The sequence below is a fragment of the Echinops telfairi genome, unplaced genomic scaffold, assembly GCF_000313985.2.
Source record: "Echinops telfairi isolate 266 unplaced genomic scaffold, ASM31398v2 ScPeMD7_7467;HRSCAF=8505_1, whole genome shotgun sequence".
Classification (NCBI taxonomy): domain Eukaryota; kingdom Metazoa; phylum Chordata; class Mammalia; order Afrosoricida; family Tenrecidae; genus Echinops; species Echinops telfairi.
In genome coordinates, this window is record NW_022111368.1 from 28235585 (window position 1) to 28249571 (window position 13987).

At 49.2% G+C, this 13987-nt stretch overlaps 1 protein-coding gene across 1 annotated transcript; it reads right to left on the reverse strand.

Moving 5' to 3' along the window:
- Window positions 1-2942: 2942 nt before the first annotated feature.
- ITPRIPL1 (ITPRIP like 1) lies at window positions 2943-6637 on the reverse strand. The gene is made up of 3 exons (XM_004704469.3): window positions 6533-6637; window positions 6234-6338; window positions 2943-5315 (listed from the first exon to the last, which is right to left on the reverse strand). The coding sequence occupies exon 3, from the start codon at window positions 5299-5301 to the stop codon at window positions 3655-3657; it is 1647 nt and encodes a 548-aa protein (XP_004704526.1). The 5' UTR covers window positions 5302-5315; window positions 6234-6338; window positions 6533-6637; the 3' UTR covers window positions 2943-3654.
- Window positions 6638-13987: the final 7350 nt, after the last annotated feature.

Consider the following 13987-nt stretch of genomic DNA (forward strand, 5'->3'; position numbering starts at 1 on the left):
CACACACACACCCCACCCCCCGCATCTCAATAAGCCAGGCCCGCCCAGTGCAGGCAGCTCTTTCACCTCTGAATGCCATCTTTGTGTCTTGGGCTAGAGCTTCCGAGAATGCCAAAAGGTTGAACGATTTATCCGTGGTATGCAAAGCACAATTCCTCTGTGCAAAAATAAAGTAGGGGGAGGGGGGATCCACTCCCCCACTCACGTCTGCCAGAAAAGCCATCCCTGGATCATTCCCTCCTCCACCTTACTCCTCTCACTGGGAATTCTTCCCCAGTCTAAACTGGAAACATCCTCTTTAGGAGAGAAATTGTGTTATCAGGTGGTTACCTGGACAGCAATCTTTGATTTCCAATGTCCCCAGACCATTCAGCCTGCCACTGACTTATAGTTAATAATATAACCCATATTGTTCCTGTGAGGATCAATGGGCTCCTCATTGGAATGGCTTTGCATGTGTTTTGGCCTCTGAGCAAATGCCTGTAATTTTTGTGTGTGATATCAAATTCCTGACCTCCCAAAGACTGGGCGAAGAACCAACAAGTCTGTCTTCTCGAATTTCCAAGCAGTTAACATACCACCCTTCATCTTTAAATTAACATCATACTGTGGGGATTTTTCAAAGCACTTTAACCCCTTCATTTTGTCCCCAAGACCAGTTTGAAAGGTTGCTAGCCTACTATCTTCCCATGGCTCTGCCATTTACCGTGCGACCTTGAAAGAGTCTCATTCCCTCTCTGTGTTATGTTTCCTCGTCTGTTAACTGGCGATGATAAAGTGTCCATTTCATGAGCTTGGTAGTATGAGTAAATGAATTACCAGATGCGAAACACCCCCATTGGCAGTGGGCCAAGTAGTCTCATTGCCATCATTGTTGGCACATCCTGGGTGCCAGCCAGGTTTGTTTTGGAATAAAGCTTAGCTCCCCAAGTATCTGGAGTTTTCTCTCTCTTTGTAAGCATGATCCCAGAACACTGTAGCTCTGTTCTTCCCAATACTACTTGTTCCCCACCCCTACTCTTTCTTTCACCCGCAGCCACGCCCACACTTGTTGACTGTTCCCTAGTTGTCTTCTCAATAACATTTTCCTTCTGGGCTCCTGAGACTAGAAACCACCGCACAGTTCTGGAACATGGTACTGCCCCTCTCTCTAGCCAAGGAAACTTCGCTCTTACAGAGCTGATGCTTGTGTGTGTAGCCTCTCAGATCATTTGGTTTGGACACCAGGTAACCCTTATATTCCTCACCAACCTTCACAGTTCACTCCTGCCCACTGGCCATGCCATTGGGAAGCCACAAGGCCAACCGGTTCAGGATCGACTGCATAAAGCTACTCAGAGTAACCTGAACTTCTTGGGGACGGGCACACATGTGGGTCTTTTAGGGGTGGCAGGGAACAGCTTTCTTTATTGATCTGAAACTAAAACACCAGCAACGTTATTTTCTCAAAAATAAGTAGATGGGGGGTTTTGTAAACACCAAATTCCCACCCCCGTCACACCTTAACGCAGTGGTTCTCAACCTTCCTAATGATGTGACCCTTTGATACAGCTCATGTTGTGGTGACCCCCCCAACCATAAAATTAGCTTCATTGCTACTTCATAACTGTAATTTTGCTACTGTTATGAAGCAGGCGACCGCTGTGAGGACCACTCCCTTAATTTGAAAGCAGTACCCAGTGGATGGGACGGCAGGCACAGCCATAACCCCTGAGGACTAGCATCAGTTTCCAGGAACTTATCTTTGCTAGGAGCGAGCCCTGGTGGTGCATTAGGGTTGGTGTGTTGGGCTGCTAACTGTAAGGCCAGCAGTTCAAAACCACCAGCCGCTCCTTGGGAGAAAGATGAGGCTTTCTACTCCCATAAAGAGTTAGTCTCAGAAACCCACAGGGACAGTTCTACCCTGTCCTATAGGGTCACTGTGAATCTGCATCGCCTCCTGACAGTGAGAATGTGGTAGGGAAAGGAACCATGGGGCGTAGTGGATTACACATCCAGCTACTAATCACAAGGTCAGCGATTCAAATCCCTCAGCCACTCTGAGGGAGATGAAGCCGCCTGGTCCCATAAAGGTCGGCAGTCTTGGAAACCCTAGGGAGCAATTCTAATCTGTCCAATGAGTCCCAGTCATCTTGAAGGCAGTGGGTTTTGCATGGAGAAGTATGGATTGCAGGCCTGAAGTCTGAACAGGCCAGATCTGACCCCACTGAGGTCAGGCTGGATGCCACGGCCAGGTCCTCCTCCCCAGCAGGTCTTCCTGTCACTATTGGGTAGCAGCAGCACCAGTGTTTCCCAAACAACCACACCCACCCCTAAAGTTGCTTAACACTCCTCCTCAGGATGCCCGAGGTTTTGAAAAGAGAAAAACACCCCAGTCCCAATCTCTAGGATCGCTCCTTTGTAGAGCTGAGCCGCTTCATAGTCCCTTCCTGGCCAACCCTGGCACCTAGCCTGGACCATGATGAGCCCGATTCTCAAAACGACAGGGTTCCAGTCACCCATTGGTCTTTTCAGAGAAGGGAAGATGAAGGCACTACCAGAACAGAAAAGGCACAGCCACGGGTAGTGGCTAAGCGCTTCTTTATCAAGCAAGTGGTTCCCCCTTAGGAAGAAAAAAAAAGAATCGTTTGTTGTACAGCTTCAACCCACCCACGGTGGTGGAGTTGATTCTGATACACAGTGAGCCTACAGGAACTGCTCCGGAGGGCTTCTGAAGCTGTAGATCTTTAAAGAAGCCGACGGCCTCAGCTTCCTCCCTGGGAAGGGGGACGGAGGTTCACACACCACCACCGTTTCAGTTAGCAGCCCAGTGAGTAACCCACTCAGCAAACCAGACAAAAAACGAAGCTCCTTCCCAGTCCCAGTGACCCTAGAGGGCAGAGTAGAGCTCCCTGTGGTTTCTGAGGCTTCCCGCCCCCCACCCCCTACAAAAGATGGCTAACGGCATAAAGGTGGTCAGATGTTGGCTCTTAGAATAAACACACCCTCTCAGTTCCGGGAGCAGTGAACACTTGCCTTAAGAATTGTTTTTAAAGCAATGCTAAGAAATGATTTGGGTAGTTTTGGGGAGTGTTTCTCCGAGGTACAAAAATAGCCATGGGAAAATGGAGCTAAATTAAGAAAATGGAAACTAAACATCTTGTCGTCTTTTTAAAAAGTGAAAAGTCGGGAGCCTAAAATACAGGAAGTTGTCATCGCAGCATCTGAGTTGGGAGGACACGAAGTACCGGCAACTTTGATGAGCATCAAGCTCACGGTTCAACGAGGCACCCAGTTTACAAACAGGCCTAAGGGGAAAGGGAGGGGTCCTCTTTCACGTCCAGTGTTGAGACACACCACCCTCTGGGTCTGGGCTCTGCAGCGGGCAGAGCCCCCCGGGAGTATGTTTCCCCTAGACCCTCTTGGGGTCATGATGAAAGGTCAGTCAGAAGAAGAAAAGCTCAGAACCACCAACCCTAAAACAGGCCCTGCACACCGCTCACCCCATCCTCAAGACAACCGGAAGACTCCCCCCCTCCCCCACAACCTTCATCTATGATCGCCTCTACCCACCCGCAAGGGGACCACCTACATGCCGGAGATGTCTGGAAGAGGAAGTCTCCGGCCGCCAGAGGAAGCAGACGCGCCTCTCCCCCTTCTTTAATAGCCTTTAGGTTAATGGACCCCAGCCCCCGGAACACAAGGCAGGGTCTTCACCTGCAGGAGGAGGTTGTGGAACTCTTCCACGGCCTGCGAGTGTGCCACGGGATTTAGCACCAGGTGTTGGAAGAGGTTGACAGGCTCCGCATTCCGAAATGTCTTAGGGATCGGGATGGTCAGGGGCAGGGAGGTGTTGCCAATGAGGAAATGGTGGAGGGACCTCTGCTGGAGGCCCCGGCCCAAGAACCAGAGGAGGTCCTGGAGCCGCTGGGACAGCATGTGGTGCTTCCAGTCTGTCAGGGGCAGCCTTAGCAACAGGTGCATGAAGGCTGTTTTGAAGTGATAAGGGGTCAGGATGGGGCAGGATGCCCCGTCGGGTAGGTTCTGGAGGTCGCGGAGAGTTAAAATGATCTGGAGGCACTTGAGGTGACAGGTGTCCTCCGGAGCAAAGCGCCCGACCAGCTTCAGGAACAAGTGCTCGCAGGCTGCCAAGGACTCCGGCCAGTAAACACTGGTGAGCTGTTCCTGCTCCGGGGCCTGGCTCACCAGGTAGACCAACGTGTCTTCCCGCTGCACCCCCAGGACCAAGCTGATGGAGAGAAAGCGGCCCGAGCGGTAGTCCAGCCTGAGCTTGCAGGAGGTGGTCGAGGGCGGAAGGCTGAGCTTGAAGTCATACTTGTGGGCCACAAGGGCCCAGGCCTTGCTCACCATGCCCCGGAACCACTGCACAGTCTTGTGCACATCCAGATGGGAGCCGGTGCAGAGCGCCGCCCTAATGGCACTGTTACTTGTCCCTGGCACCGTGGCGTGGTCCTTGTTGCTGCGGTGCACCAGGCACAGCACGTCCCCCAGGAGCTTCTCGCACCTGCACACGCACTCCAGCTCCACCAGCACGCAGCCACAGCGGCGGCCTAGGGCCTGATTCTGCATCTCCAGGACGAAAATGGAGCCCTGCGGGGGGGTGACGGGCACCAGCACGTGGAATGTCTGGGTCTCGTGGAGGGTTCCCCACTTCTCAAAGGCAGCCCCGAGGCCCAGGCAGTCTTCGAACTGTAGGTGAGCCTCCCGGTGGCTGAGGATCCGACAGGCCTCAACCAGGTCGTCCACAAAGCTCTCCACAAACTCACAGGTGCTGGGCAGGTCCTGGATGGCATTCTGGACGTAGTGTTCATAGAAGTCGGCCAGGGCCTCCCGTGAGGGGAAGTCAGTGAACCAGCTGCAGGAAGTGACGGGCACCACCCGGACTTCCGCCTCCTCCTCGTCACTGCTGGAATCAAAGGCCGGCTCATGCTGCATGTTCTGCCGCAGGAGCTCAAAGAGGAGAAAGAGGCAGAAGAGGCCAGCATTCCACAGGTTCCCCAGCAGCCAGCCCAGAGGCCCCTCTTGACCATCGGCCTGGAACTGCCACCCCAGGCCTTTCTCCCCCAGCACTAACTGGTCACTGGCTGGCTCTCCCCGCCACAAGTTCTCTGCCTTCTGCTTCTGCTCAGCGGCTCGCTTTCGTTCTTCAAACTCTTTCTCTAATTGGCGCATCTCCTCACTCATCCGCTTCTCCAGCTGCCGGCTTCTGGCTAGCGTGTCCAGGTCCATCCGGTCACTGACCATCAAGGGGTGGTGAACAACATAGAGCACTGCCAAGAACAGCAGGCTGATCACAGCCATGGAGGACTCTGCATCTGGAGGGGTAGGAGGGTGAGGGTCAGTGGTGGTCTTCTGGAGGCGTCCGCTCTCCGGGGCTCACATTCCCCCAGAGCCCTGCCACCCCGAATCCTGGGTGGCAACTATGCAGGAGGGCCAGGCAGCTCACAGAGCTGGGCCGGGCAGTACGTATTGGGCTGCCCAGGAGAAGGTTTGGAAGGAAAGGGGGACAGCAAGCATGGCACCCAGGCTCTCTACTGCTTTCCTTCCACATGACGTGGGTGCGTTTACGCCTTCAGAAGGTGGAGACGGGGCTGTTTTCATGCCTGGACAGGTTGGGGAGGGGGGAACCTCGTGCTAGGGTGGCCTCACCCAACTCATCAGTCCACCATGAACACCAGCTATGCCCTGCCGATCCCAGAGGCTCCCTTCTACAGGCAGAAGGGCACTGGAGCTTCCGGGGTGTGTCCTGTCCCCCGGCAACCAGCCCCAGGCCCGGCTATACTATCCCATTTCCTCTCTGACTTCACAATCCTCATTCTGCTCACTCTGTGTCATCAAACCGCGGGGCCTCTCCCAGTGAGCACACCCCAGAGGGCACTAGGGAGGTACAGTGCTGGCAGCCACCTGCTTGATTCTCTGCCTTCAGAGGGGCCTGCGAGATGGCTCGTCCATTGCTGGTCCAGAAGTAGGCACAGGAAACGGATGAACAAGTAGCCGGTTCTTCTGTCTCCCCACCAAAGGCACGTCCAGGATTTGGCAAGTATGGCACGTACCCTGGACAGTTTCTCTTGCCACCACAATCTCCAGCACCAGCTGGGAGAGGACCTTCAGCAAGTGAAAACTGATTGCCATGGACGCTGCTTTCCTGGATATGCCTGCCTCAGCCCCACCCACCGGCAGACCCCCAAACCGGCCTGCTTTGGACCCACTAGTTCCCAAACCCTGGGGCTTACCGAGATTCAGGAAGGGCTGGGCTGAGCAGAGGCTGAAGCCCGGTGGGGGCCAGTCCGCCCCTTTGGATCCTGGCCTCGCTTAGTCTCACTGCCCCTCCAGGAGCCCTGTTAAAAATTTTAAAGGTGCCTGGGGGGGTGTTGGGCTCAAAATGGGGAGCCACCCCCCATTCATAATTTCCCCTAATTCCATGCCCATTGACTTGAACTCTCATTCACCTATCCAGACCTGGCTTCCTGAGTGACCATCGCTCCGCGGGATTCCTCCGGGACCCGGGGCGGGGGCCAAGATCCGTACTCACCGTCCAGGTTAGCCGGGGCATGGTCTTAAAGAGACAGCACGGCCAGCCGCTCTTCGCCTCCTTCCCGACCGGGCGGGGGTTCCCGGAGCGTCGTCTCCGAGCCCGCGCGCTCCCCGTTCATGGGCACAGACCGTGTCCGTGGGTGCATCCGTGCGTCCAGGGCTAGCTGCGCCCGTCGGCGCCGGCTTCCCCCGCGGCGACCCCCACGCCGCTCCCAGGACGCTCGCAGCCGCCGCCGCTCCCGCCGCCCGGGCTCCTCCCAGCCCCGCCCACGGCCCGACTAGCTCCTCCCACCGGACGCCTGCGGCCGAGCGCAGAGCCCGCGCCAGCGGAGACCCGCCCCGGGGGACCCTCGGAGGCGCGCACCCCCTGGGGTTTGTGAGCACAGCACAGGGTCACCGCCCGGAGTCCAGGGCCGCGCTGCTGGGCGGCGTCACCGCGACGCCCCGACGGAGGCTGCAAGGTCTGCATGCGGTCCACCCAGCCCTGCCGGGAGCCACACACACCCAGTGGCACCAAGGTGTGGGGCTGATGGTGGTGGCCACCCCAGGACCCTTACAGACCTGGCCCTGGGGCAGATAGTGTGGTTTCGGCAGGCACCTTGCGCCCCTACCCCCACCCCTCCGCTCCAGTCCACACCAGTGCACCTTCCCCTGTCAAAGTGATGTTCCCGAAAAGAACCAGACAGCGCGCGCACAAGGCCCAACTGGCCACTCACCTGTCAGAGGCAGAGATGGGTGCTCAAGAAAGACTCTATCATGAACTATGGGGGGGCTGAGCAAGCAAACAAGGGGTTATTGATATTCTGAGAGACAACGCTTAATTGACCGTGAAACAAGGCTCATAGTTTGAAACTGGTTCTGAAGCTGATGCTTCTTTGACTTCCGGCCCTCCTAGTCTCTCCAAAAGCATTTGGAATGTATCTGCACATTCTTTCCTACACACTGAGCCTGCTCAGTGCCCAATGGTCTTTTCCAATAGCCCCGACCTTGTGTGGTCCTCTGCCCCAACTCGACCCTGTCCGGTTAGCTTGAAGTGTGACATTTTGGGGAGAACCGCTAAAGAAGCCTCCAAGGGCTGATGATCGATCACATGGGTGGGTCGTAGGCCTTTCCTTTTGCGCACAGCGCCTGGGTGAGGAACAGTTAACGTGCTAACTGGAGCTTCCACCTAGAGGCACCTCCCAAAACAGGCTTGGTGACATATTTGAAACGAAATCAATTACTGAAAACTTAAGGTGCTTTTTCAGCAAAGATTCGTAGAAGAATCCTGATCAAAAGGGGTGGGGGGTGGGGATAGAACAGAATTATAAATTCTCATGACCACCAGAGGGTTGCATGAACCCCCAAACTATTGCCCTAAGATGATCTTTAAGACTTAAACCAAAAGCATTCCCTGAAGTTTTGTTGAAACAAACCGTAGTTCTGCTTACCTAGTTTTTTTTTAAAGGGCAGATATGACAAAATAATAATTTATAAATTATCAAGGGTTCATTGGGGAGTGGGGAGGGAGGGGGAAAAACGAGGAGCTCCAGTAGAAAGCAAATGTTTTGAGAATGATGATGGTAACGAATATGCAAATGAGCTTGACATACAATGGATGGATGTATGGATTGTGATAAGAGTTGTACGAGCCCCCAATAAAATGATTTAAATTAAAAAAAGGATCTGCCTTCTGCATTATGTTCTATTAAGAACAGTATATGGAATCAAATTGACAACAACCTTAACGATTAGATAAGAACCTTGGTGGGCAGTGAGTTTATGTTACTAGGGGAGAAATAATTCCATAGGAGGGTGAAAATGGTTGCACAATCCAAAGAATAAATTTTTTATTAATCCAAGGAATATGGCCAATGTCACTAAATTGTACACGTATGTACAAATGGTTCATTTGGTATACGTTTTGCAGTGTATATTCTAAACAACAGCAAAATGTTTTGGAAGAGAGGAAAGAAAACCTTATGGAGTGGATTTCCGCTCTAACGCACATAGGCTCTCCATGAGCTGGAACCCACTCAAAGTTAACTAGTTTGGTTTGGGTTTTATCATGAAATCCTTCTCTTCAAGCAGAGGTTGGCAAACCACAGGGCAAAATCCAGAGTGAGCAAAAAATGGTTTTTATATTTTTAAATGGCTGGGGGGATAAAGTCAATAATCTTTTGTAACACACAGAAAGCATATAAATTTTCAGTGCCCATAGATAAAGTTGGATCACAAAACAGTCCTTTGCTACTTTTGGACTATAATGGCAGAACTGAATTGGTACAACAAAAACTCCGGGATATGTGCCCCACTCATCGACTGGAATTGCTCAGCAGACTATAAATCTCAGGGAGGCAGTCACCACTCAATGATGTTTTCAGTGCTGTGCATCACTGTACCAGTGCTGTGGTTTGTGTTTTAACTAGGGTATACCCATCACTTCAAGACAAAGAAGAGAAAAGTAGAATAGACATCATTCATTTTGAGACCCAGTGGGCTATGAGTCCTTGTTAAAAACAGATGGTAGAGTGTTGTTTATTATGCTATTCTATATTCACTGCCACCAAGTCAATTCTGACGCTGCCACCCTTTAGGACAGTTTCCGAGGCAGTCAATTTTAATGGGAGTAGATCGTCTAATCTCCCTTAGAGCAGCCGGTGGCTTTGACCTTCTGCCAACCTTACAGTTAGTACAGCTCCACCTGGTCAGTGCTAAGAGGATATAACATAGGTCGACTTTACCAGTTTAAAGGAGCCCTGGTGGTGCAGTGGTTAAAGTATTCAACAGATAACTGAAGAGGTTGGTGGTTTGCATCCACCAGCCACCTTGGGGCAGAAAGATTTGGCCATTTTGTGTCGCTTTGGAAACCCTAGGGGGGCAGTTCCATCCTGTCCAATAGGTCTATGAATCAGAGCCAACTCGATGGCAAATTTGGTTTGGTTTGGTTCCCAGATTAGGCACTCACAAGATTCTTAATTCAGAAACGCAACAGTCAGAAAAACTAGAAAATTTAAAATAGACTTTCTTATCACAGCCGAATCTCTTGACCAAAATGAGACTGCAATCTTAGTAACACTTGTTTGTTAGCAAAACAAGGAAAGCCATTTACTAAGAGTGAATGAATTGAAGAATTTGCTGTATGCAGAAGACAATTAGCCTTCTGGTGGGTACAGAAGTTGCTTAGAAATGAGAACACTGGGAGAAGCATCAGCAGTTCTTTGAAAAAAACCAGGTAAGTGCTTTTGAATGGTTTTTCTTGGCTCTTGAGGCCACAGGTATCTTACTGCTAAGTAGAGATTGTTTATGAAGGAGTCAACAGAGCTAGAAATCACAGGAAAACCTGCTCTGTGAAAATGTCATGTGGAATAACTAGAGACGAGACTATTTCAAAGACGTTGAGAAAGCACTAATTCAGTACAACCTCAACTGATGTATAAAAATTTCTGTAGAGCATAAAAGCCCTTGTTGCACAAATTCCCCAAACTTGTGAAACTGTAAGGTATGTCCATACAGCCTGCATCATTCATTGCGTAATTCATCAGTCGGTGTTTTGTGTAAAAGGTCTGTAACCATCATGCACCCTGAGCTACCCTGTTTCCCCAAAAGTAAGACATCCCCCGAAAATAAGACCTACTTACAGTTTTGCCTCTCACTGAAATATAAGGTATCTCCCGAAAATAAGACCTCCTCAAAAATAAGGCCGCCCAAAGCTACAGTAACTCTGGACTATGGACCGTAGTGGCAGGCGCTGCCACGCAGCTCACTGTTGGCCGCTGCGCAGCTGGAGCAGATAGGAAGTGCGAGGTCTCTTTTAATAAAGCAATAAATATGTACCTGAAAATAAGACCTAGCACATCTTTGGGAGCAAAAATTAATATAAGACCCTGTCTTATTTTCGGGGAAACAGGGTAGAAGAATCAGCAGTGAACTCTGACCACTTTCATGGACTTAAATACCATCAGTTCTGTGAGTTTTTGTTAGAAATAGAAGCTGAATTGCCTGACTTGCCCTACACACAGCAGTTTGATGACTTAAATAATGTTTTATTGTGATTTTTTTTATTGTGATTTTTAAACTCGGCTGAGAGTTGATTTTGGTGACAGGAAAAACTGGCTTTAAGTACTACCATCAAATGCTGACTGGCTTTGGAAATTAGCTTTTACTGCAGAGTTGATGTTTCTTTTTTTTTTTTCTTCAAGCATGTGGGGGGAATTTATTTCTCACATTTCCCTCCGCTCTCACCAAGGTGTCCCAGGAGTTGATGTTTCTTAATGATTTAACCTAAAGTTACAAAGCTGTGTTAGGGAGGGTTCTCTAGAGCAGTGGTTCTCAACCTGTGGGTCGAGAACCCTTTGACCCTTTCACAGGGGTCACTTAAGACCATTGGGAAACACATAAATATTTCACAATATATGATTACATATTGTTTTGTGATTAATCACTATGCTTTAATTATGTTTAATTATGTTCAATTTGTAACAATGAAAATACATCATGCATATCAGAGATTTACATTACAATTCATAACAGTAGCAAAAGTACAGTTATAAAGTAGCAATGAAGATATTTTTATGGTTGGGGTGTCACCACAACATGAGGGTAGCGGCATTAGGAAAGTTGAGAACTTATGATTATATCTATCTATCTATATATGATAGGTTTATACAGCAAGAAGGAATATAACAGCTAATTAATCCACACAGCAGTACAGACGGCTCAGTTCAATTCACTTTCATGGAACAGTTAATATACTGGAAGTCCTTTAACTCATGTGGGCTGCCGGGTCCAAGGTCAAGGAAGTAGACAGCAGGGTGGGTCACCAACAGTCAGTCGCTCTTATTGAAGCAGTCCCTTATTGGATCTCAAAGCACTGCAACAGGATCCACCAGCCTAAAGCTCAAGCAATGTACACACCAGTAGCATGGCAAAGCAGGTCTCAAGCTCTGGCCCACAGGGAGTGTAGCTCACAGGTTGAGACAGAGAACTAGCTAAAGCAGCAGCACACTAGGTGGATCACCAGGGAGCAAGAGAGAGATGGGATGCTGGCTATCTTCATTTATCTCAGTCAACCTCCAATCAAACTTTGGCCTGATCAAACTCCACCCACATGTTCCAATTGGCCAAGTTGGCACAATAAACCTATCACAAAGGCAAAGTGGCACTCATCTGTGAAACATCAACTGTAATAAAGTCATTTCAACAAATAATTTTATTTGAATCACACTATCCAACAGCTTCCCAGGCTGTCAAAAGTTAAAACTAGACACTTCCCAGGTTGTCAAAAGTTAAAACTAGAAGCAAAATCCTCATTCTAACACCAACTTGCAGTGTCGATACTGTGTTTTCTAAGATCAAAGCACAGCTCCGGCAGTTTTTCAAATCCCAATGCAAGTAGCTAGGGCATTTCCATATTTCAAAAAAATCCATTAAACCTTGCAATTGAGCTGCTTCCATCCAACCTTCAATTAGCAATGGTTAATTTGCTATGTAATGACATGCGAGAAGACAAATATGGAGACTCTTAATTCCATAAATGCCTTCCAAGTGATTGATATGCTGAATGAAAATCAGATGCTTATGGATTCATCTCAGTATTTAGCAAGACCAGTCCCTGGAGAAGGACATCATGCTTGGGGCAATAGAAGGTCAGTGACAAAGAGGAAGGCCCTCAATGAGAGGGCTTGACCCAGGGACCGCAATAATGGACTCAGGCATAGCAATGATTGTAGGGATAGTGCCGGACTGGACAATGCTTGGTGGTACCCAAAACAACTGGATGTGTACAACTCTTAATACGATTGAACAATTGAATTGTTCAAGGAGATGTGAATTATATGCCAATAAAACTTTTTAAACAGCTTGCTGGCATCTAACAACAACAATCTGTAGGCAGTAGAGCCCTGGTGGAACAGTGCTGAAAGCCCTTGACTGCTAACTGAAACACCAGTGGTTCGAACCCACCAGTCATTCTGCCGAAGAAAGATGTAGCAACCTGCTTCCTTAGAGAGGACAGCCGTGGAAACCGTGGGGCAGTTCTGCTCCGTCTTATAAGGTCCTGTGAATCAGAACTGACTCAGCAGTAACCCTTTATAGGATCTTTCTGAAGAGGTTCCTGGGTGACTGTTCGAGACTGACAATTCTGTGTTATAATGAAGTTCTAGGATTGTGGCCAGGAGTCCTGGGGGGAAGTGAAATGTCCAACTGCTATCTGAAAAGTTACTGTTTGGCACCGATTGGCTGATCCAGGAGGGAAAAAACACAAAGTCATCAGCTTCTATAAATATTTATCGTCTCAGAAGCCCTATGGGCTGTTCTACTCTGTTCTACAGGGTGGTTCTGCGTTGAAAGCAAACCAACAATAATGCGAAGCAGGGTTGGTAAATGGATGCCATGGCGGTCTCCAGGGAACCAGACAAAGGCTGCAGAGACACAGGTCCTTCCCCAGAACAAAGAGAAAACGTCCCCTCGAGCAGGCGGTCTGAAAGCAGCCGTCTCCTTCTCGCTGCCTTCAGGTCGATTTCTACTCACAGCAGTCCTGCAGGACAGGCTAGAAGTGCCCCTGTGGGTTGTCAAGGCTGTGCATCTTTAGGGAAGTAGAAAGTCTTATCTGTCTCCCAAGGAAGAGCTAGCTGGTGGTTTCACACTGCTGATTGTGCAGTTAGCAGCCCGGCGCCTAACCCACCATACCACTAGGGCTTCTTCTAGCCTCCTGCAGAAGAAGGATTGCAATGAAATGTCCGCAAGCCTAGAGTTAGAAAACCAAAAAGGAAGAGCACGCTCAGCATAGCTTCAACTGAAAGAACTCAAGGAAACATTCAAGCCTCGAGTTGCAAGATGGAAAGATTGTGTGGGCAAAATATTGAATGATGTAGTAAGCATCGAGTGGGAAGAATAGACAGTCTCTGTACCAAAAATCACTAACCATCCTACAATTTCAGGAGGTAGCATATGAGCAAGAGCCAATTGTACTGAAGAAGTGCAAGCTGCGCTGAAAATATTAGCCAAAAGAAGTTTCCAGGAATTGATGGAATACCAATTGAAATGTTTCAACAAGCTGATGAATCACTAGAAGCACTCATTTATGCCAGGAAATTTAGAAGAGAGCTATTTGGCCAGATGACTGGAAGAGAGCCATATTTGTACTCATTCCAAGGAATTCCAAAAATTACAAATAATTCCAAAAATTATCCAATAGAATGCTCAAATTAAAAAAAAAAATCATTTTATTGGGGGCTCATACAACTCTGATCACAATCCATACATATAGCAATTGTATAAAGCACATTTGTACCTTCGTTACCCTCATCATTCTCAAAACATTTGCTCTCTACACAAGCCCCTGGCATCAGCTCCTCATTTTTCCCCTCCCTCCCTGCTCCCTCTCCCTCATGAACCCTTAATAATTTATAAATTACTATTTTGTCATATCTTACACTGTCTGATGTTTCCCTTCACCCACTTTTCTGTTGTC